General features: G+C 43.0%; 1 protein-coding gene across 8 annotated transcripts in view; it reads right to left on the bottom strand.

Moving 5' to 3' along the window:
• The window catches only part of CALN1 (calneuron 1), a 501,983-nt gene that overhangs the window by 186,316 nt on the left and 293,009 nt on the right, over window positions 1-22,658 (bottom strand). For all 8 annotated transcript variants that reach the window (XM_073884242.1, XM_073884246.1, XM_025864721.2 and 5 more), the window contains one exon: window positions 3,715-3,827. In XM_073884242.1, coding sequence (XP_073740343.1) covers window positions 3,715-3,827 — 113 coding nt within the window. The remainder of the gene's footprint in view (window positions 1-3,714; window positions 3,828-22,658) is intronic.

Below are 22,658 nucleotides of genomic sequence, written 5' to 3' on the forward strand. Positions count from 1 at the left end.
AAAAAAAAAAAAAAAAGAAGAAGCTGTTGTTGCAGAATCCCAGTTGATTTTATTTTCCTCTTGGCACTGTGGGCTAGAACGCCAGTGAGGAGGGAGAACGAGAAAATGGACTTAATTAGCAAGATGAGCCTAGTGCCTTCTAGGATCACTTCTCAGAACAGAGAACAGCCGTGGTCACAGTTTTCCTCTGAGGTAGGAAGAAACCAAAGGCTGGGAAAAACCAAAGTCTGTGGTGGCAATGTCAGACCAGAAGCTGAAGCCAATTATAGAGTCTTTACCCTTTGCGGTAGCCAGTCTCCAAGATGGCCCCTGATGACCGCTGCCTCCGGGTATTCTCCAGGAGGTGTTCCTCTCCCTCACTGAAAAGGTATGGGCTGTGTACCCAAGAGGATATTCCAGAAATGACGGAGTGTGACTTCCAAGAGGAGGCCATAAACAACACCACAGCTTCTGCCTTGTGCTCTCTTGCATCGTTTGTTTTGAGGGAAGCCAGCTGCCATATCATGAAGATACTCAGGCAGCACTAGGGAGGGGTCTGTGTGGCAAGGACCGGAGGCCTCCTGCCAACAGCCCACGTCACTCTGCCAGCCACATGGGGGAGCCACCTTGAAGCACTTCCTCCAGCCCTAGCTGAGCCTTCAAATGATCACAGCCCCAGCCAGCATCTTGACTGGCACCTCATGACGCTGAGCCAGAACCACTTGTGGCTAGCTGCTTTCAGATTCCTGACCCAGAGAAACCATGATATTGTACATATTTATTGTTGTTTTATATCACAACCTATGGTGTAATATATTTTGCAGCAAACAGATCGCTCATGCGCCCTGCCAAGCATACCATCCTATCTGTCTCTACAAGAAAGTGACTTTATCCCTAGTGGGAAGCCTTGCCAGAGTGCCCTACGTAAACAATCTTCTCTTTGCTAGAGTATCCGTACCTCCTGATATCCATATCCCCTGCCTGGATATTCAGAGGCAGAAAGCCACCATTCTGCTACTCTTCTTCTATAACATCTTCAAGCACTGTAGCAAAGTAAACACACACACGTACACATGCATATACGAACATTCACACACACACAGAGCTTTCTCTTAAACCTGAAAGATCACTCAAGCACTGGGAAGATGGACTTTTTTTTCCAGGAAGGACCGGATGCTCTGGATGTTTTAAGTACCATTTATGCACGCTGTCTCTGAATAGACAGATGGCGGGGGGCAGTGTGGGAGGGTACAGCTGACTACTGAGAATTGATAGATGTCTCTGTTCTCCTTTGCTAGTCATAAAATTCTGAGCTGTGTGAGGACCAGCAGGAGAAGAAAGCCACTGCCACAGCGTCCAAGCATTCCTGCATTCATTTAAATATTTCAGAATGGGATTTTCCCCCTTTATTCACTTTTCCCCCTCCTGTTTGTCTCCCAGGGTGAGGAAGAGGGTCTTTAATAAAGCAAAAACAGAGAATTTGTGAGCATAATAGCATGTCTAAATTATGCTAGAGGCAGTCAAGACAGAGAGAGAAATATTTCCTTGTGTAGGTGTTCAACTCTGAAGAACGCGGAAGGTATCAGGTGTAGATTAAATACCTGGAGCTCCTTGCCCTCCGGGGTGGGGCTCAGGAAGAATGCTCTGAGCCTAGAAGGCATGCAGCATTCTTCCAGGCTACAGAGGGCCATGAAGGCAGAGGCAAAGGGCAGAGAGAGCACTCAGAGTGGGGAATAAAACACAGCAGAGAAGAAAGAAATCAGGCAGGGAAGGAATTCTGGAATGTTCATCCAGAGTGGATCTGTATGGGCTGAAAGATGACCTGGTGAGAAACAGTGTCTCCCCATCTTCTTAACTATGTGTTCATTGTTTTTATTTCTGCCAAGGGCCTCTACCTGTCTGTCCTTCCAAGTGTTGAGTCACACCTGAAGGGTTACATAAGCAGTGAAATATTCTTGTCTCACGACAAGTAGAACCGCAGAGGTCCTTCTCTGGGGAGAGTCAGGGCTGATCATAACCACAGTTTGGGGAGGCAGCGTGGGGACACATTCTTGTGTCTCACTCTTACCTGCCCCTGGATGCCCTCCAGAACCAGGTCCTGCTTCTCTGCTCATCTTCATTTATGCAACTTCTCTTGATGAGCTTATCCTCACCCATGATTTCACCCACCAGCTCTGATGGATAATAAATCTGGATTTCCAGCCCTGGCCTCTCATCCCTGATCTGCTCCTGCGTGCAGCTGGGCAAGGACTTGCCTCCCTCTCTTAGTTGTCTGATCTTCACCTTACAGTCAACGTGCTCAACTTAGAATTCAACTCCACACAAAGACTTCTTTCCTCCATGACCTTATCCGTGTCATTCAGGGACCTTGGGATCATCTCGGTCTTCTCTTTGCTCAGATCCTAAAACCATTCTGCCAGCGAGGCTTGAGGTCTTTCCCTTCAAACTATACCTTCATCATGGTCAATGACTACCCTGTGCTCACTGCTTCCACCCTATGCAAACCCATCATGACAAACTTGGAACACCCTTTTTATTCCTTTGTCACTTCCTGCCATATTTCAAAGTTTGAAGCAAGTACCCCATTTCCCCAAGCTTTACCTGACCCCTCAAGATCACATTTGTCTCCTTTCTGGAACTATTCATTCTATTCAAAAAATAGTTATTAAGGATCTACTGTGTACAACGTGTGAGGTGCTGAGGCCGTTAACAAATGATTAGTCTAGGAACCATCACACCAAGAATCCCTTTTGTGTTTTTTCTCTCTTAAGAGTGTTTCTCCAACCAATTTCTTAAATAGCCAGGACTATGTCTTCAATGTCTTTTGTGAAACCCACAGTGACAGACTATAGGGCACGTAATATGTTCTTAACGACTGCTTGTTGGTTATATGCAAGATGGGTAGCAGAATAAGACTAGAGATACATGTCAACTGCAATGTTTACCTAGATTGGAGAATTATCTTTGGTTAAGAAAAAAAAAACACATCAGGAAATTAAAGAAACCTCACTATACTGGAGTGATGTTTTACATGTATAACCATCAATTCAATTTAACTTGGCAAATGATTTCATTCAGATTTTAAAAATAGTGGTTGATAACCCATTTCCCAAATTCCATAATCATGAACTGATAGGCACATATTAAGACTAAAGAACTAATATAAAAATGATTCATAGCACCTTAATAATTTGAACATAGATATTTGAAATGTCCTAAGAGATTTTACGAGACAGAAATAGGAGCAAATTGAGAAGCACTGAACACAAATTCTTAGATAAAACCATTCTGTCCTATTAAGGACAAGGATATCAATAGGATCTACACACATGAGGCAACCTGGTCATCCTCTCAGCAAAAGAATGTCTTGGAACCAGGGACAGAACAGGGCTCAGGCAATACCAATGGTGTACTTTCTAATTGTTCCCAAGAAAGAAACTTTTGTGAATCAGAAGTGGAGGAATACCATTTCTCCCAAATGTAAAACTGTTTCTGGTACAAGGAAAAAATAGGGAGATAGTTCGCTCATCCAAACCTCAAATGGTATAGTTTTGATACTTCGTTCAGAGGATCTAGTATGGACCTCTACTTAGACATCCAGTTCAAGGAACGTATGTCACTCTAGCCCAGAAGAGATCTTCACATGCTGCACAGAAGCTCAAGAATTCAGAGTCAGAAATTAGTCCCAGGCACACATCTACTGTCAAATTAATCTTTTAAAAAAATTGTACTCACCTGCCAGAATATGCTATCTATTGTGTTTCCAAGAAAACCATCGCGACCTTCTGAAGACACCAGTTTGGGGCCAAGAATTGTCATGAATTCATCAAAGTCCACCTGGCCGTCCCCTGGAAGGAGAAAATATAAGTGTGAGTTGAAATGTTGTTGATTAAAAAAAAGGGGGTGCCGCCTGGGTGGCTCAGTCAGTTAAGTGTCTGCCTTTGGCTCAGGTCATGATCCCACGGTCCTGGGATCGAGCCCCGCATCGGGCTCCCTGCTCTGCGGGAAGCCTGCTTCTCCCTCTCCCACTCCCCTTGCTTATGTTCCCTCTCTCGCTGTGTCTCTCTCTGTCAAATAAATAAATAAAATCTTAAAAAATAATGTTGTTGAAATTGACCTACTGCACCCGATGAAATAAACATCACCACGCTTTTCTTCTTGCCATGACCTCAATCAATGAAGAGCCGGTAGCATCACTGAAAACTGTCCAACATCCTTAAAATATCAAGGGAAACACAAGAAACTGGCAATATTAATCCATCCAATACCATATATTCTTAATTGTTTGCCAGTATTTCCATATCTAAATGCCCAACCAGCACCCCTCACTCAAATGGCCACCCTCACAACTGCTGTACCTTCTGGACCTCAAATTGCCTAGCTGTACACACGAGGGAAATTGCAGCTTCATCCCCGTCTCTTCCTTCATGCTGTCACCCACACATAAACTGAGACATCAAGTCTTTTACCCCTCCCATGCCTGTGCTGCTCTACCTTCCTTGTCAATTCAATCACTAGTCCCTTTCTGAAGACTGTGGTCTGCAAGAATCAATGTACCTAGTTATAATTACAACATTACTAGCGGGGTAGCTCTCTGCTCTCACACTCGCACCTCCACACTGTCTCCCATACAGTAGTTCACCCCCCCCCCAAAGCACAACTGATGATGCTTTATAAACGTAAGTGGCATCTTTGACTAAAAATAAGGAAACCACTCCAGGATGGCATTCAAGTCCCACCATCCCTTTCGCTGTCTTTTGCTCCCCACCTCTGCACAAAATGCCATGCTTTTTCTGAGCTTCATGCCTCTGTACATGCTGTTCCCTCCATCCAGGATGCCTTCCCTGACTTGTCTGCCTGACGAACATCATCTTGTTCTCTGATGGAACTTAAATATCATGTTCCCTTTTTGTTTTTCTTTCTGACTCTCATCTCACTAGACAGAATTGTTTCCCCATCTACCTTCATGTGCATCTGTCATAGAACTTATCAAGCCTGTATCTCAGTCACTGATCTGCATGCCCATTTCCTGCCTACATTGTGAGCTCTGCAAGGTCAGGGACCCAGTCTGAAACTTCTTTGTATATTCTACACAAGGGCAGGCACTCAGTATGTACTTACAGAATGAATGAATGGTATCTCTTGCTTGTTTTTCCTTTGCTCGGCTCCACATCTTTCATGCCAGATCTGACCCTCACCAAAAGGTGAACTTGAGCCAACTCAAATAAAAACAGACCTTCCAGGTACTGTCCAAGCCTCAGTGACTCATCAGCGTGGCATTCTGCACCCTTAGACTGCTCAAGAGGGCGTCTCCACCAAGAGCTCACCACATGTTAGCCCAGCTGGTGCAGACAGCCCAGGTGTCTACACACAAGGTTGCCAAAGTCACACACATCAATCCACTCCCAGAGTGCAACTGCCTTCAAAGAGCCCTCATTCAAAACCTATTTCAAAAAGCTGAGCAGATGTCATCATCAAGATGCCAATAATTCAGAAAAAGAAGTCCAGAAACACAAGGCAGTGTAGATTTAAAAAAAAAAAAACCCAAGCGGGGAGGGAGGAGTGACAAGTCAGTGAGAAAGAAAAGATTTAGAACCAAATGGGTGGGGCAATCACTGGGCTACTGGAGATCACTGGTTTACCCCAGTTGAATGGGTAATTCAACAGGATAGAGGATCTAAAATTTCACCCTCAAAATCAATCAATTAATTAATTAAATTCTACCTTCAGAATATTAATTAATTAATTAAATTCCATCCTCACTGGTCATCATGAGAAGGTTAATCAAGCAACAGTGAGGTATCATCTTGCCTCTCAAATTAGCAAATACTTCTAGAAAGAATACTGCTCAATGTTGGTAGAGATACAGAGAAGGGATAGGCTCTCTTATGCCTCCCTGGTACACTCATCCCGGATACCGGGCTGATAGTATTTAAGATGCTGTAAGTGCTGATCCCTTTTGCCCTGATAACTTCACTTTTTTAAGAAAAATACAAGGCAAGGAAACTATCTTAAATGCAGACTAATACATTTGCCCCAAAATAGTCATCCAGTATTTGTGAAAGTGGGAAATTGGAAGCTGTAGGAAAAGGAGAAAGGCCCAGTCTTCCTGGCTAGTTCCCTGTGGCTCCTAGTCTCCTACGGATGCACGCTTGTTAAACACCTGCACTGACCCTCGGCTCACCCCAAATCACTCCCGCTCATCTGGTGCTAGATGGCCAAAACATCTCAGACTAGAATATGCATTCTCTATAGAAACAGTAACACCCTCAATGAGGTGAAAATGGATTCCTGGGAGACAAACAATCTTAGATATTACAATCGTTTGTGGCTCTCCTCGGGCCACAGAACATAAACAGATGTACAGTGTATCTGTGCTATTAAAATCTCATAGGGTAAGGCGACTAGGGAAACCAATGTCTTAAAAAGCTCCTGGTGGTGGGGTGGCTCTGAAAAAGGAGGAGAAGGAATTGGAGTTGGAGGAGGAAGAGGAAGAGGAAGAGGGGGAGGAGAGAGGTCCAGAAACAGTGGACAAGAAGATGCCCTAAGTACCATGGATCCCTTTCTCCAGCCCTCCCTCTGCAATGTTGTTCTATAAGCAGTGGGCATCATCCCAAATGTCTGTCACCCATGGCAACATCTAACAGTTCACAAAGGGTAGGAAGCTCAAGGGCACGGATCACTTTCTATGAAGCCCTAATGAGACCTTAACTAAAATCTGTCCACCAAGCTGGGTCACTCAAGCTCCTGGCCACAGTGTAGTGAGTACTGCTTTCTCTCACTTGGGAGTCTAAGAGGGGGTGGTCCATAGGATGTAGCAGAACCCCTGATTCTCAGAGCCAGGAGAACAAGGCTGTCTTTGAAGAGTCTACCTTCCAGGTAGGAGAAAAGAGACCACCCACCTCTCTGAAACCACCCCCCCCCCCCCCCCCCAGGGAGCTGGGAGCGAAGCGGTGTAGAACTGATGTATTTCAAGGGTCCAAACTGAGCTGCTGTCAAAGTCATCAGGGAGTGCTCACAGATGGTGCCCTTGGCTGAGAACACCAAACCCAAAGATGACAAGCAGAAATGATGGCCCCTGTGAGGGGAACAGCCCGTTTGCTACTCAAATCCTTGGCCAGAGAGAAAGTTCTGGGGAGGAGGTGCTCAGGGCCCTATGGGCAGTGCCAACTGCAGTCAGTGCAAGGGTACAGGTGTCTCGGCACAGACTTGGAGGAGAGGTCCAGTTCGTGCGAGAATTCGCTTCTTACTATTTCACAGAGGACACTTGGAACCTCAGATTTTTTATGATCAAATATGATCCCCCTGACTTTTTTTTTTTTTTTTTTTTTTTTTTTACTGTTATGGAGCAGAGGGACATAGATTCCTGCAGGCCCACAAGTTGTAGAAATAATCCAGGTGGGGCCCCCACACCTCTCTTGGGATTTTCTCAGCTTTGGCTCCTGAATATATGTGTGTACGTAGAACATTTTCTGCAGGCCTCCTGTAAATGAAGACTCATCCTAATTCATAGCTCAATCTCAGTCCAACCAGTAGTAAAAGGTTCTATTCAGATTTAGACTAGAAAACAGATCTGTTCAGGAGATCCTCATTTGACAGAAAAACAGAACTGGGAACACCCCATAGGCTATCTATGCTGCTCCCAGAAATGTGGCCCCCAAGTCCCCCCCGCCCTCACTCCATCCATCCCAGGAGAAATGAGACAAATAGAATCTCAGAGGGAGGTTTTTCATTAAGTCCCTCATATGAAAACCATGCCCAGGCAGAAGCAAGGTCTGAAAAGTCTGATGATGATCAAAATACCTACCTCTGAACACTCACAATGTGGAGTGCATTGCTTACAGAAACATCCGTACACTGGTTCACTGAAGGTTTCCAGCAGCCCATTTTACAGATGGGGAAACTGAGGCACAAAGAGGTTCTGTGGCTTGCAGAAACTCACACAGGGAGCGGAGCTGGGATTCCACCCTGGGAGTGGATTGCTGTGTGTGCACTTGGACAAACTGTGGGCAGACACCCGGGCCTTCTCTGTGGAAAGAGGGTCATAGCTGGACTCTGTCTGGAACGCTCTTTCCCCTGACCCCAGCATTGCCTGGCCTGGAGTGCTACGGCTGCCTGGGATATAGTGGCAAAGTGAAATCTAAATTGCTCCCTCTGGTCTAGCTGTTGGGTCTCAGGTCAACCATTAGAGGTCTTTCTTAATCATTAAAAAGAGTCATAATAAGTACTCAGAAGGATTATATTTAACACGCGCTGTATACCAGACTCTGAGCTCAGGGCTTTGCATTTATCATCTTGTCTGATTCTATCCCAGCACTATGAACAGATTCTCCTCTTCCACACTTTACCTGTGAGAAAACATAGGCAGGAAGGGGTTAAAAGTAACTAGATTGTGGCCACACAGCTAATATGTGCCAGCCAAGAGACTCAGCTTGGGACTTCTGATACTAGCCTCCATGTTGTCCCAGCAACCCTGTGCATAAGAGATTCCGGCATAAATCCCAGCATAGGCTCGTATCTGTCTACAAACTTTGAGAGTTCAATATGTCTTCCTATCCGGCCACCTAGGAAGGAATTTAGCAGGAAACTGGGTGAGATGGCCGTCAGGGGCTTTAATACAAATGACCATTGCCTAAAAGCCATTTCTTCCCCAAATTGCCATTCTGCCTGCAGTCGGGTCTCGGTGATCCTCCTTGGATGGTCAATTCCCAGAGGACCCAGGCCTCTCACATACAGCCCTCCAGGCATCCGAAACCCCTTCCACTAAAAAGAATTGCTCTAATAAACAAGGCCGGTCCAGGCCTGCACGGTGACATCAGACTGCCCTTCTGGATTCTCATGCCCTCAGGGACAAAGGTGGGCAGCTTCCCAGACCCGCTGTGTTTCACAGAATGTAGCAGACTCTGAATGCAAAACTCCATTTGGGTAAGTTGTTTTACGAATCTCGAGCAAGCAAGGCGGTGCAGCATGGGAGGATGGCATTCACTCCCACCCGGCCTCATCCTCCCTCCTCAAGCTTCCAAATATCATGATCCACCTAGCAAGAAGTGCAGGAAGCTAACCTGCTAAGGACCGTGTCTTGTTGCTTCCCATGGAAGTCAAACGAATGCACCTGATGCACCTAAGCTAGGGTAGAAAGCTGTGGAAGGGCCAGGACTACACCACATGCATTAGGACCAACCAGCTGAAACAGACACAATGAGGTGAAATAATAATAAAAAATAATAAATAAAGACCCCTGGCTTGCTGGTGGTCTCTCTCTCCCCTGGGATGCTATCAGACCTCACTGGTCCTCAAGGCAACCCCAAACTGACGGCTCCTTAGCCCCTGTGTTAGGCATCCTTGCCAGTGCAGCCCAGCTATCTCTGCTTGGCTACCCAAATCAGGCAGCAGCTCCAGCTCCAGCCCAGGCCTGTAGGTGTTTCGTATGTGGCCCAAACACCAGCCCCTATATTCTTTAAACTCAAGCAAACACAGGTCAATCTCTATAAGTGGCTCTCTGGAAACATCTTTTGCTCAAACTGAAGGAGAAACACCTCCGTCCCACTCCAGGGAGGTTAGTGAAAGCTCGGAGCCCACCACCACCAACTCTCTCCAGTGAAATTCTTTTGCCTAATACTTCAAACTCAACCTCTTACAAAGTGTTAGGGACTGAACTGTACCCCCTCCAAAACTCGTATGTTGTAGCCCTAACCCCCAATAGGACTGTATTTGGAGACAGGGCCTTTAAGGAGGTAACTAAGGTTAAATGAGGTCATAAAGGTGGGCCCTGACCAATGGGACTGGTATCCTTACAAGAAGAGGAAGAGGTACCAGAACAGACAGCCCAGGGGAAAGGCCATGTGCAGACACAGCAGGAAGGCAGCCAGCTATCTACAAGACAAGGACAGGGTTCCCACCAGAAACCCATTCTGCCAAGCACCTTGATCTCAATCACCCTAGAACTAAGAGAAACAAGCTTCTGTTCTCTAAGCCCCCTGGTCCGTGGTATTTTGCCCCAGCAGCCTGAGCTAACACATAAAGAGGAGTGGGCTCTTGGGAAACTCAGCACTTACAGTATCGTTCCTGTGTTTGGGGGGCTTAAAATGGAAACCTAAGAGCACCTTTTTGATGTCTTACACTCTACATAAGAGGGAAGAGGTGAAGGGACCTGGAAAGGAAATGTCTGAGAGCAGAACCAAGAGGGAGGGGGACCTGGAAATCAAGGGAGACATTCAATAAGGGGCAGGTAGTTAGTCTCCAGTGACGTGAAATGCCACAGAGGGCCAGGTAGGGTGACTGCTGAGAAAGGGACATTGTATGGCTCATTACTGGACCTGGGGTGGTGGTGGTAAAACCTGACAACAGCATTTGAATTTTTACATAGAAGGGGCTCAGGAGCAGCAACCTGCTTTGGAAGGGGGGATATATACTGGAGATCTCAAGACCCACCCCCAAGTTCAATGGCTTGCTAAGAGAACTCCCAGGACAGCATATAGTTCTACTCTTGACTATGATTTATTACTGCAAAAGAATATAAAGCACAATCATCAGGAAGGAAAGATGCATGGGGTGAGGTCTGGAGGAAAGCAGGAACAAGCTTCCAGAATCCTCTCCCAGTGAAGTCAACAGGACATGCTTATTAACTCCCCTAGCATTTAGTAGTGGCAACATGTATGAAATCCTATCTACCGGGAAAGTTCCTTGGAGTCCCAGTGTTCAAGGATTTTTCCGGGGCGCTGGTCATGTAGGCACTCTGTGCCTGCATGTACTAACATTCAAGACTCCCAGAAGAAAAGCAAGTGTTCAGCATAAACTATATTGTATACATAAACAGTTTGGGCACAGTGAGACACTCTTGATGTATTCTAGGTATGATGGAATCCCTCCCCAGATCCAATTTCCTGGATACTACCCAAGGGTTAACCTTGCAAGCAGGCCTTTCTAAGGATAGCCTGCTATGTTAGTCCTTTTCTGCACTCATAAATTCTTGAGTCATTGAGCCAAAGCCACAGAAATTTATTGAAATCAACTTTTCCACCTTGAGTAGGAAAAGATGCTGGCTTCTCATGATTCAGGGGTCCTAACACAGATATTGCATCTGCTGGTGACACAGGTAGGGCCTTCCTAGATTTGAGATGCTTAACTGTGCTGCACCATGGCTTGGCCATTATTTTGACAGGACTAGCACTGTCTCTTCATTCACTGCTTCTATTCATGGAATGTTATATCTATCAAGTTCTCCTAGTTCCTTTTTTTTAAAAAAGATAGATCGGTAGATAGATAGATAGATAGATAGATAGATAGATAGATAGATAGATGATAGATAGATTTATTTGTCTGTTTATTTATTTATTTATGAGAGACAGAGAGACAGAGAAAGAGAGAGCCTGAGCAGGGGGAAGGAGCAGAGGGAGAGAAGCAGGCTCCCCACTGAGCAGGGAGCCCAATGTGGGGCTGAATCCCAGGACCCCAAGATCATGACCTGAGCCAAAGGCAGATGCTTAACTGACTGAGCCACCCAAGCACCCCTTCTAGTTCCTGAACCATCCCATCCTCACCCCGTTGGTAAAAGCAGAACTGAGGCCCAGACAACCCAGAGCAGTGTGCCTGCCTCTAGCAACCCAGCATCTGGAAAGCCAGTTTCCCATAGGAGCTGAACCCCAAGCACAGAGTTTTTACATATATTAGATAATGTAGGGAAATGAAAATAGAAAAAGATGCTTTCATTTACACTTTACATTAGCATTGGAAATATCAGTTGACCATAGCAGAATAAGAAAGTCAAGGGTGTGAACTTAGAGGACATCACCACTGTCCTCCTGAAAATCTGTGTTCTGGTGGGAAGAGAGACAAGGAATCACAAGTGTGTGTCTGCTATGGAAAAGGAAGTTCTGCAGAAGTAAAAAGAAGAGAAATTTGATATGATCTAGGACAGTGGTCTCCATGGTGAGAGCAAAGCAAAGGATGTTCAAGAACATTTGTGGGGCCGGAAAAAATATCACATGCTCCATCCATATCTATTTGTATTCTTTCTTTTTAACTTCTGGGTTTTTTTTGGGGGGGGGATGTGTTATAACGTCTAAAATATATTAGTGGAGTAGTGCCTCCATACAGTATGATAAACAAACAAGAAAGGGCGGGGTGCACACACTGGAAAGGGCAGAAAAGAGAGGTCATTGTGTACTGGGAAAACCAAAACCTGCACATTATAAACTCTCTACTTAATGCACTTCTACTTAGTACACTCCTCTGTGTGTTACTTAAAAGTAGCATATTAGTGTATTCATTTTATGTAGACAAACAGAAATGCTATTTGGAAAATATATTATGTGTGTGGGAGGAAGCAATTGCAGAGACAACTGCATGAATAATCTCTAGCCCTAACTTACTCTAAATAAAGACAGAGGGAAATAAGACAGAAATGAAATGATGAAAGAGAAAATGACAGAGATGAAAGAGAGAAATTGGAGACTTGAATTTCACAAGAAAGAAAATCAGGAGACTACTCAAAAGAATCATAACAAGACATTTTCCTGAGCTGAGAGAGATAAAAGTATCTGATATTCCATCAGTTAAGAGTAGATCAAGTGTTGAAACTTAATAATAGTTGCCATTAATTGTGACCAACTACAGGCCAGGTACATTGCTAAGGGATTTGACTTAAGGGGCCTCATTTATTTCTCTCAACAACACTGAAAGGTAGAAATAGGTGTCCCCATTCACGAAGGCATGAAGGAGGTCCAGATAATGCCACCCATACAAGATTGTTCCACTGACTATAACAAAACCCAGGCTTGAACCCCGGTGGATTTGACTCCACACATTTGCTCTTTGCATTAGGCCATGTTGGCTTCCAAAATGATAATTTAATCAATACAACTGCAATAACTAAGTCATCAGCTGTATACGGAATGCTGCAGCAAACAAACACTACACCTCTCAAAATATTCATGGAACATTTATAAATACAGGATTATATGAAAGATTACAGAGAGAACATCAACTACTTCTCTACAGCTGATATTAGGAGGCCACATTTTCCTACTCAAACTCAAAGAAACAAGGACTTAGTCATATTTAATATTTAAACAGAAATCCCTAAACCTCTCTGCGTTGAAAAATACTCTCCTGATCAATAAAGAATACAAATTCCAAGAGAAAAGAATACAACTTCAAGATAAATTTTAAAGAAAATGACAAGAACATCACATATCTCAAATATGTAGGTATTAATCGAAGCTTTCCTCAGAGGTAAATTCAAAGCATTAAAAATAATTTCATTATTTTAAAAGATTGCAGAAAAATAGGAAAGAAAACATTCAAAGAAAAATTTTGAAAAGAAGTTAGACATAAAGATAATGGGCTAAGGTATAGTAAAATCAGAGTGAGGGCAGAATTAATTAATTGGAAAATACACATATACATACATATGGTAACCAGCGTACAAAAAAGAAAGGAGCAAATTCCTTGGGAAAAACTATAAAACACATAAATTACTGGCATATCAAATCTAGAAAAATTCAAATAAAATTACAACTGAGAAAAGATATGTAGCAACAAATACAGAAGAAATAAAAATTATGAAATACTTTGTATAAAGCTAATACGTTTTTAAAAGAAACTTTTTTGTGAAACTAGTGCTTTTGTTGTTTTTATTTGAATTCCAGTTAATTAACATACAGTGTAATATTAGCTTCAGATGTACAATGTAGTGATTCAACATCTCCATACAACACTCGGCGCTTATCACGGCAAGTGCACTCCTTAAGCCCCATCACCTATTTCACCCATCCCTCCACCCACCTCCCCCCTGGTAACCATCACTTTGTGCTCTATACTTAAGAGTCTGTTTCCTGGTTTCTCTCTCTCTCTTTTCCCCTTTGCTCATTTGTTTTGTTTCTTAAATTCCATATGAGTGAAACCATATGGTATTTGTCTTTCTCTGACTGACTTCTTTTGCTTAGCATAATAATCTCTAGCTCCATCCATGTCATTGCAAATGGCAAGATTTCGTTCTTTTTTATGGCTGAGTAATATTCCACTGTGTGTGTGTGTGTGTGTGTGTGTGTATTTATGTGTATGTGTAAATATATAGCTCCCACATCTTCCTTATCTATTCATTAGTTGATGGACACTTGGGCTGTTTCCATAGTTTGGCTATTGTAGATAATGCTGCTATGAACATTGGGGAGCATGTACCCCTTTGATTTAGTATTTGTGTTCTTTGGGTAAGTATCTAGCACCACAATTGCTGGATCACAGGGAAGTTCTATTTTTTAAATTTTTGAGGAACCTCTAAACTGTTTTCCAGGGTGGCTGCACCAGTTTGCATTCCCACTAACAGTGCAAGAGGGTTCCCCTTCCTCTGCATCCTTGCCAACACCTGTTGTTCCCTGTGTTGTTGACTTTAGCCATTCTGACAGGTGTGACGTGCTATCTCACTGTAGTTCTGATTTGCATTTCCCTGAGCATCAATGATGTTGAGCACCTTTTCATGTGTCTGTTGGCCATCTGTATGCCTTCTTTAGAAAAATGTCTATTCATGTTTTCTGCCCATTTTTTAATTGGATTATTCATTTCTGGGGAGCGTTGAGTTGTATAAGTTCTTTGTATATTTTGTATACCAACCCCTTATCAGATATGTCATTTGCAGATATCTTCTCCCATTCTGTAGGTTGCCTTTTATTTTTGTTGACTGTTTCCTTCACTGTGCAGAAGCTTTTTATTTTGATGTAGTCCCAATAGTTTATTTTTACTTCTGTTTCCCTTCCCTCAGGAGGTTATCTAGAAAGAAGTTTCTAAGGCTGATGTCAAAGAAGTTACTACCTGTGTTCTCTTCTAGGATTTTGATGGTTTCCTGTCTCACATTTAGGTCTTTATCCATTTTGAATTTATTTTTATGTATGGCTTAAGAAAGTGGTCCAGTTTCATACTTCTGCACATTGCTGTCCAGTTTTCCCAACAGCAGTTTTTAAAAGATTCTATTTATTTGAGAGAGAGAAACAGCGGGGAGGGAGAGGGAAAGAATCTCCAACAGACTCTGAGCTGAGCACAGAGACTGATGAGGGGCTCGATCTCACAACCCTGAGATCATGACCTGACCCAAAACCAAGAGTTGGAGGCTTAAGCAACTGAGCCATCCAGGCGCCCCCCCCAACACCATTTCTTGAAGAGACTCTTTTTCCCATTGGATATTCTTTCCTGCTTTGTGGAAGATTAATTGCCCATATAGTTATGGGTTTGTTTCTGGGTTTTCTATTCTGTTCTATTGATCTATGTGTCTATTTTTGAGCCAGTACCATCCTGATTTTACTGTTTTGATCACTACAGTTTCATAATATAACTTGGGAGTCTTGAATTGTGAGGCCTCCAGCTTTGCTTTTCTTTTTCAAGGTTGCTTTGGCTATTCGGGATCTTTTGTGGTTCCGTGCAAATTTTAGGATTGTGTGTTCTAGCTCTGTGAAAAATGCTGTTGGGTGTTTTGACAGGGGTTGCATTAAATGTGTAGATGGCTTTGGGTAGTACAGACATTGTAACAGTATTTGTTCTTCCAATCTATGAGCATGGGATGTCTCTCCATTTCTTGTGTCATCTTCAATTTCTTTCATCAGTGCTTTAGAGTTTTCAGAGTACAGGTCTTTCATCTCTTTGGTTAGGTTTATTCCTGGGTGTCTTATTGTTTTTGGTGCAGTTGGAAATGGAAGTGATTCTTTAATTTCTCTTTCTGCTGCTTCATTATTGGTGTATAGAAATGCAACAGACTTCGGGTGCCTGGATGGCTCAGTCGATTAAGCATCTGACTTCGGATCAGGTCATGATCTCAGCGTCCTGGGATGGAGCCCCAAGTCAGGCTCCTCACTCAGTGGGGAGTCTGCTTGTGTCCCTCTCCCTTTGCCCCTCGTTCATGGGCATCTTCTCTCTCGCTCTTAAAAAAATAAAAAAAAATCTTAGAAATGCAACAGATTTCTGTACATTGATTTCAAATCCTCCAACTTTACTGAATTCATTTATCAATTCTAGCAGTTTTTTGGTGGAGTCTTTCAGGTGTGAAGCTAGTGCTTTTATAAAAAAGGGGTAATTTCTCAGTACTGAGTTAAGTAAAGATTGAAAAGAAATGGACTGAGACTTAAGGAATTATAAAGTAATCCTAATGAAATCACCTGAAAATCCTCTCAAATAGGAATAATTGCATTCGTTTTTTCATGTTGTTGAGAAATAATATTCCTCATGTCATATAAACTGTTCCAGGATAAAGCAGAAGAGGAAAAGTCAATGTAACTCTGATACCAAAATACACAAAAGGAAAACAACTGACAAACTTCCCTTATGGATACATATAAAAATCCTGAAGCCAGAACTAGAAAATCTAATTTAAAATATACCAAAAGCACAGGTTACCATAGCCAGGTATAGATTATTCCAGGACTTGAGTACAATTTAATATTAGGGAAATCAATTAACAATGATAAATCAAATCAATAGATACAACTTTTAAAAGTGCTGATATCTATGGATCTGAGTAAAATACAATATTCATTTAGGACTTTTTAAACTGGGCAAAGAATAATTCTTCCTTAAAAAAGTAAGAGTGACCTATCTTAAGACAACGGCAGACATCCTCACACATGGAAAGAATCCCCAGTCAGATAAGCACGGGCCCAGGATGCTCGCTATCATTTTTATTCTAATTGTTCCCAATATGCTGGCCAACAATACGACGCGCAATAGAAGTAAAAAATACGAACACAGGAATGGAGAAAACAAGAGGATCACCACTCGGAGGGCAGTGTGATTGTCCAGAAAAAAACACACAACCGTTATCCTGGGGAGTGAAGTAACAGTGGCGAAGTACAAACAAACCCTTAGAAAATCAATAGTTTTCCTGTGTAGCAGCAATCACCGTTTAGATCTTTTAACAGAACAGAAGAGCCAAGGGACTTCTGGAGAAGACAGCGTCAGTCATTGTCCCCCCGACCTCCTGGCAAGTCCCCTCTGCTGTGCGCACCGGCTGGGGCAGGTGGGGGCGCCCAGAGGAAAAGGTAGAAGGCAGGTGGAGGGAGGGTGGAGAGGGTCTGCCTGCTTCACCTGTGAAATCTCTGGGGAAAGGGCCACACCTGTTCACAGCAGCAGGTTGGTGGGTGGTTCCTGACCCCACTGACTCCAAAAACACTTGGGGAAAATCTACTCTGTGGGCTGGAACCTCAGTGGAAGAGAGGCACCTGTTCTCTGCTCAGCCACAAGATGGACACTGGGGGGGCCCCCCCTCTACCTGTGCATTTCCCACCGCCCAAGAAGACATTGGTGGAGAAGGAGGGCAGAAACTTATAGGCAGACCAAGAAATTGCAGCTCATTTCAGGGAGGTGTGGTGACAAGAGGGAGGGGACCCAACAGCAGTTGGGGCCCTTGGCTCCCCCCGAACTGCCATGGGAGGAGGAAGAATTTAAGAGGAGAAAGAAACAGAAAGGAAGGAAATCGGAGCTCTCAAAGAGTGAAATCAGAAGACACAAGGGCTCTCAGGGACTAAAAAGCTTAACTTCCACGGATGCAGATGCACAGACACACTGGATTGTGGGTGGCAAGTGTGGAGCGCTCAGGAGCAGCCTGGGGCTGGAGGCACTTCACCTGAGGAGGACAACGGCATTCCAAAGAAAGAACAGAACAGGTGAGCGCCTGGGATTACGTGAAGGAACTCGCTTAACCGTCAAGGCACACTTACAAGACGGGTCATGTTATTTCACGACTTCAGTCAGCAAGCAGAAAGCAGGAGAGGCGATGATGCCCTGTGTGCACTGGCCAGCCCTGAGCGGGCCGGGATCTGAAGGCTGGCAATCTGATTTTAATCACAAAGCCAGCCATGGTTAACCAGTGGTAATTAAGCAAATAATAGAGCAAATGACCGTAATAAAAGAGAAAAATCTCTCTAATCACACAGAAAGGACAAAACGACCAGGAATAAACTTGAAAGTGATATTTAGGACTCATATGAAGAAACCTATACAACTTTAGAGAGATATTGAAAAAGCTTTTCCGGGGCATCTGGCAGGCTCAGTCGGAAGGGCTTGCGACTCTTGATCTCGGTGTCGTGGGTTCAAGCCCTAGGTGGGTGTAGAGATAGCTTAAATAAATATAAAAAACAAACAAACTTTTTTTTAAAAAGCCTTTAAAGGAAAGGGCATACAATACTATTCTTGATGGAAAGATTACTGTAACGATGTTAATTCTTCCTAAATTAATTTAGATGTTTCATGCAATTTCAATAAAAATCCCTATGGAATTTTTTGGGGAAGTTTCCCAGTGACTCATTAGGTCATCTGGAAGAGTGAACAGGCCAAGAAAAGCTTTAAAAATAATTAAGAATAGTAATGCCATATCTAATAATAAAATGTATTACAGAACTATAATAATGAAAAAAGTACTGATGTAAGAGTGGACAGGAGATAAAGCAGGACTGTCCAGAATTAAGTCCTGGTAAATACAAATAATAGAAACAACTGAGTAGAAAAAAGGTTTCCTTATCAAACGGTGTTGGGAAGAGAAGCATCTGGAAAGAAATACCAATTTTGCTCCTCATTTCATATTTTACTGTAAAACACAAAAGACATACATTAGAATACGTAGGTAAAACAGGAAAAAACTTTTCTAAGCTGAAAATCATTAAAAGAAAAGCAGAGAAGTAAAGATCCACAGAGTTGCCAACATACTCTGTATGTCAAAGACGTCAGAGACTAAATTAAATATTTAGCAATAAACTAGGGAAACTGTATGCAGTGAAGATGGGAACAGGGTAATACTCTTCAAATACAAAGGAACTCATTAAGGCATAAATGCTAAAGGATGTGAACACATAATTCACAAAGGAAAAATACAAATGGTAAACATGTGGAAAATGTTTGACTTCAACAGTATGAAAATAAATGCAAATTAAAGCAATAATGAGATAGCATTTCCCACATCCCCAGGATGCAAAGATTGTATTTTTAAGTGAGAAGACTGAGTGCACAGTTTGCTGGGATTTCACGTTCACGCTGATGGTAACAGACGTTGGCACAGCCTTTCTGGATACTAATTTGGCAATGCCATTGAGATAAAAGGTTCCTTTTTAATATTATTTTCCTTTGATTCAGTAATTTCTTTTCTGGACTCTGTCCTAAGGACTTCATCAGAAATTTGGAGAGAAAACCCTGTACCATATTGTCTGCCATGGCATTATTTATAATGGTGAAAAATGGAAAAGATACAGAATATAAATATGCAATTAAAAATCAACCTACCACCCAGAGATAACATTGCAGTATTTTCTTCTAAGCAAATAAATAAAATCACTGAAGTAATATTTTCCTGTCCGTTCCATGGTGAACATTTCCCATGTTATTAAAAATCTTTAAAACATAATTGGCCACCTAACACCCTATAGAGAGCTATAGTTTTCTCATCAGTCCCCTGTTTTTGGAAGATCTGATTGCTTCTATAACAGCATGTCATATGGTTGTAATAAAACAGTAAGTTATTTCTCTTTTTTAATGGGGTAAGTGTCTTTATGAAATAGTTCTTCAGGGTTCATGGCTCTGCTGGACCAAGAGTATCGCTCAATCTTGAGGACATCCTCTGTGGAACATGTACTCCAGCTTTCCAAATTGTACAGAAGTAAGAGGCTGCTTGGCACCAACCCATCTTAGATAGAATGTTTTACAACCACCACCCATATCATTTCACACAAAATTAGAATTGTATAGAAAATTGCCCTTCTGAGGCCCTATCGCCATAATACATATTAAGAAAAAACAATCACAACACATTGAATATCTCTATATGCTACACATCTCACCCCAATGAGTCCCTGGATGATGATAAGTTCAACGGTTCTACTTCCAGTAATTATTAGCTCAGTTGAGCGCAAAGTAGGAGTAAATACTGTGTGTTAGCTGCTGGGGCTAACGAATTCGTGGCTTAAGCCCAACGAAACCAACTGCCTGCTTAAACAAGAATATCAACATTCTCCACGAAGCCTAACATGGAGAGCACATCCACGGGTGTATTTGTAACACCGTGTCCACACACTGGGCAGAAGGCCAAGGGATTAGGGATTTGAAAGATGACTTCTGCACTGAAATTGTTGAAAAAAATCACCAAATTCCCTAGGGGGAAAAAATACATTGTCCCATGTAGATTACAGGCATTGGGCACAATGAGAAACATTGGAACACAAGGGCCAGTGAGGTACAAAAGCTCTACCATTCTGCATGAAACAAACAGAAGTTGAAAACAAACCACCGCTGGAACTGTCTGGCTTTAAAACCTGGCTGTCAGGGGCGCCTGGGTGGCTCAGTTAGTTAAGCGTCTGCCTTCGGCTCAGGTCACGATCCCAGGGTCCTGGGATCGAGTCCCGCACTGGGCTCCCTGCTCCGCAGAAAGCCTGCTTCTCCCTCTCCCACTCCCCCTGCTTGTGGTTCCCTCTCTGGCTGTCTCTCTCTCTCTCTCTCTCTCTCTCTCTCTGTCAAATAAATAAGATCTTTAAAAACAAAAACAAAAACCCGGCTGTCAACAGGGGCGAGTATAATCACTTTTACACGTTTCCATTTCATTGAAGATCCTAGGTTTTCAATGTGGACTTAGACCTAAATGCTATGCTTCCTGGATTGTGAATATCCAATTTCATTTATATTTTTAAATGGAGACTTTAGGAGTGTATGAAACAACTAAGAAAGAAAGAAAGAAAAAAAGAAAGAAAGAAAGGAAGGAAGGAAGAAAGAAAGAAAGAAAGAAAGAAAGAAAGGAAGAAAGAATTCGAGGATATACAAGACATGCAGAATTTCTCTCTTTTAAATGGTCTCTTAAAAAAATCTTTATCAAGGAAAATAAAGGAACCACTTAGGAACGCCATCCAATCTATGGACTACAGGGTCTTTCTCTGTTCCTTTCTTCCCAAGAACTAGACCTCCCACCCTAGGTCAGGAGGGACTACTTCCTTCCCAGGCGCCCCTGACAGCCAGTACACTAACCCTGTCTCTTCCTTAGCAATGCTGCTGCAGGGATGATGTATAAGAGCAATGCCAAGGAAATATGTACAGACCGAACCAAAAATCCTGACATGACTAGTACTGAGGGAGCTCGCTACTGATTTCAGCATTGACGGAAGCTTCCTGAAAGGAAAAATCCAGTAAAATCAGGATGTTAAGTTAAATTTAAAGGAAACAAATTGGAAATTAGTTTACTTTGAAATCTGATTATAAGAAAACAAATTGAATTGTAATAGATTTCAGAGCTTAGCTATCACGATTGAGAAGGCTGTCAATCATGGACCCAGGTGTTCATAGGTACAGACCCTGAAAGACTCATAACAGCTGATATTCCTATTTCCGGGGGAGGTCCTGTGGCATTTGCTCAGTATTTTAGAGACACCCGATTTCTCGATAGCTCACGTATAGTGACTGAATTTATGACATGACATTCAATTAACCACTTACGCTGAAGAAAACTTTTGTGAAAATTTTCCAAGAGTTTCTGGTTATGGGTAGATGGAACAACATTCCACCCTATCTCTTGCACCGAATATGGCTATGAAACCCAGACAGGAAGTGTGGAGCAGCTCTGTAAAGATTCTGCGAAAACACATTAGGAGGGCAATTGGGGAAGACGACCTGAATCTGAAGTGCGACCATACCAGCAAACAGTTTCCTATATTTTTCCTCTGGTGTTCCCAAGCTAGAAGCAATGCAGTGTGCAGCCTGGAAGTGGGCATTGGTGTGGACAGCAGGAGCTCCAGGAAACCCTCTAATTCTGACTCCCGGGTGGGAAAGGGGTCTGCCAATGCTGAGAGAGAGTGAGGGAAATACTTAATGTGGTTTTTTTTTTTTTCATTTCTTCAGTCCCGCAGGCCCAGTACACAGTAATCTGTAGGCGCCGAGAAGCTCTGAGGGAGCTGATCAGAGGTGCCTTTGTCTCAGGAATGGGGGGAACCCCTGATGCTTTTTTCTTTCTTTTCTCCTGTCATTTGGACCAAGAAGCTGGCATAGCCATGGAAATTGTGGAGCAGAATGGGACAAATAGAGCCCCATATTTCTGGCTGTAGGGATAAAAAAGACAAGAGCTGAAAAGGATCAGGAAGATCTGGGAGAGTGAAGAGCTTGGCAAAGCTACCCCACAATATTGTTTATGAAATCCTGGGCTCACCCACGAGCTGCTCACGCAGCTGACCTTAAAGAGCAGCGCATAGACTTTGAACAGAAAGACAGGACTGACTGCTACTCAGGTCCCAGGATGGCCAGTGGGTGGTACACAAGCAGAATAGAGCTGAACTGCAAGGCAAAGGATTTGAAAACTGAACAGACATTGGCACCACAACCCAAAGAAATCTGGTCAGAATTCGTGGCTTAAGCCCAACCAAACCAACTGCCTGCTTAAACAAGAATATCAACATTCTCCACAGGATTTTTAAAAGGCCGGGAGTCTCATAACACAATATTCAAAATGTCCCGAGTATCATACGAAATTGTTCAGCCTATGAAGAAACAGGAAAGTCTCAACCTACATTAGAAAACACAATCTACAAATGCCAATGACACATGTGTTAGAATTATCGGGGGGGTTGGGGAGGAGCTTTAACAAAACCACTAAAGAGAGAGTGCAATGAGTGAGGGCAAATGCTCTTGAGAGCGATGTAAAGACAATGTTTCAACAAAGAAATAGATGATATAAA

Source organism: Callorhinus ursinus, unplaced genomic scaffold, assembly GCF_003265705.2.
Source record: "Callorhinus ursinus isolate GAN/ISIS: 27379988/994484 unplaced genomic scaffold, GSC_fseal_2.0 scaffold55, whole genome shotgun sequence".
Taxonomy (NCBI): domain Eukaryota; kingdom Metazoa; phylum Chordata; class Mammalia; order Carnivora; family Otariidae; genus Callorhinus; species Callorhinus ursinus.